The 2,246-nt window shown below is 40.7% G+C and overlaps 1 protein-coding gene across 1 annotated transcript; it reads left to right on the top strand.

Moving 5' to 3' along the window:
- The first annotated feature begins 233 nt into the window (after nt 1-233).
- Nucleotides 234-1,062, top strand: LOC113109786 (transcriptional and immune response regulator-like). Its single transcript, XM_026273548.1, has one exon. It carries the CDS (start codon nt 444-446, stop codon nt 744-746), a length of 303 nt encoding a protein of 100 aa, XP_026129333.1. The 5' UTR covers nt 234-443; the 3' UTR covers nt 747-1,062.
- Nucleotides 1,063-2,246: the final 1,184 nt, after the last annotated feature.

Here is a 2,246-nt window from a genome sequence, read left to right as displayed (position 1 = left end):
TGCAAATAAACAACTTCTGCTACTCTAAGCTTTCCAGTAAGGAAATAAAGTATTATCTATCTTGGAGCGAGTAATGTCATAAGGCAATTTCTTGTTGAAAGTCTAGTTTTATGTTGTAGATAACGCTGAACTAAAATGAACCTAAAGAGATTGTATTATTCGGGGTCGCTTATAGTGAGGCAGACAGTTACTCATTATGAATTCCTTGGTGAGTTGGTTCCTCTCTGCGTCACAACGGAGTCCCTCCGCGCGCCCTGCTGTGAGCTGCGGGTTAAGTTGGGCGTTCACTTTCCGTCCGCATGACATCATCTCGAAAGGGTTTTCTCGCACTATAAACCGGCTGTTATCTCCAACGCTGGAGTTAGGCTACTGAGAGCGCAGTCGCTGCTATCAAACCATAGACTGTCGTATCAAACACGCTACGTCTCGGAAACAGTATCGCCATGTCTTCATACGCGTCTTCAGACTCTCGCCGCGTCAGTCCCGCCGTGAGCGGCGTCAAGTTTGATACGGCGCACCGCAAGAAAGCATCGCCGAACATCTTCGAGAACGTCAACCAAGACGTCCTGGTGAAACTCTTCGAGAAAGCAGGAGACCTGCAGGCGGTGGAGAGAGCCAGGAGCATCCTCGCGCTGCAACAGGATCCAGAGGGCATCTCCAAAGCGCTCATGGCCCTTCAGCAGGACAAGAAGGACAAATTTATGCTCATTACCGGACTGACGCGCCAGGTGCTGAGGTTTCGTTGAGGGAAGTTGTTGTTTGGGAAGCTGTGCAGATGTGTGCACGGAGAAAGAATCCGTGATCACTTACTCTATACTGGAGCCTGGTGTTCCTCAAGGCTTTGTGCTAGGGTCCTTACAGAGTCATGCTGGTGTGCTGTGAAAATACAGAAAGAGGAGACCGAACTGATCCAGGGCCAGAAAGTTGAGCTCAAAGACACCATGGAGAACTTTGAAATATGGACTGAAGCCCCTGGTCAAATTTGCTTAGGTTCAGTATCAACAGTGTTTGTATTGTCATGTTACAGTCTGCTTAAAAAATAAAATTGTTTTGACAATCTCATGGTTCTTGCTTTTTCTTAAAATGTGTTTTCCTTGCCAGTTCCTCAATATGAGTCAACACTCTGATAATAAATATGTGAAATTTTGCTGAAAGCATTTAATGAATGGATGTCTGCAGGGTGGTTTCTAAGTAGTTTTCAGCTCCATCTGTTAATTTCAGAGTTGACAAAACAGCCATATCTTGTTCATTGACACATGCATAAAATGTTCGGCTACCAAAATAAAATGAGGATAGTAATCAAAAAATTCAGTGAAAGAAAATATAGACATAATTGCTTATTAGACAAGATACTGATATTAATTATAATAGGCTTGTATCTGCAGGATAGAGACTGTTGCTTAATTTTTAAACTTGTTAATAAATAACCTATTCAGTCTAAATGAAGTAACTTATGATTTTAAGGTGTTCTCACATTTACCAATGATCGGCAAAATTTCACGGGCTAAATCTAGTCAAGAATCCAAGTGATTGGGAATGTTACATGAGAGAAATAATTTTTTATTTATTTTTTGCATGTGCAGGTGTCCTGTTGAGTTTATTATTAGTATTTCATTTTTTTGCACACAAATTTGCAGCTTTAACTTCACACTAATGGACAATAAGGTACTTAGCGAGCTGCAGTTCTGTCGTCTGCCCCTTTAAAAGCTCAAGATATTTATAGTTGGGTGGATTCTGATTGGCAGGTAGATCTCCAGGACCAGGATTGGGCACCCCTGATATAAAACAACCTTTAGTGCAAACATAGTAAATATATTCCAGACAGAGAATGAATCATTGTCCTTTACACTTTCTATTAACATATTTTAAATGAAGCTTGTAAATTAGTCAATAAGACTTGTTGGACATTTGCACTCAATGTAACAGAAATATGTTTTCCGAAAAAAAAAGAACACTTAAAAAATAATTTTTGTTTGGGCTGAGAGCTAGTAGGCCTATTGTTTTATAGTGAGCAAACTATTTGATGTGCGAAATCTTTTCAGCCAAATTTCCACGCTAAATCAGCAGAGTCCCAGCCGATATCATGGAACTAATCGTGTCTGTTCTCTGAGATAAGGGTGTTGACAGCCTGAGCCGCCCGTTGCTGTTATCCATCAGGAACAGTCACTTAGTTCTAGTTTAATCCAGTTTTCACATGCTCTTAAAGGTAGATGTCAATATGGGTCAGAAATACGAAATAGTTTTTA

Source organism: Carassius auratus, chromosome 10, assembly GCF_003368295.1.
Source record: "Carassius auratus strain Wakin chromosome 10, ASM336829v1, whole genome shotgun sequence".
NCBI classification, from domain to species: domain Eukaryota; kingdom Metazoa; phylum Chordata; class Actinopteri; order Cypriniformes; family Cyprinidae; genus Carassius; species Carassius auratus.
This window is presented reverse-complemented; position numbering and strand designations above follow the sequence as displayed.

Coding starts and splice junctions, on each gene's coding strand:
- LOC113109786 (XM_026273548.1), top strand. CDS start 444: ATGTCTTCATACGCGTCTTCAGACTCTCGCCGCGTCAGTCCCGCCGTG.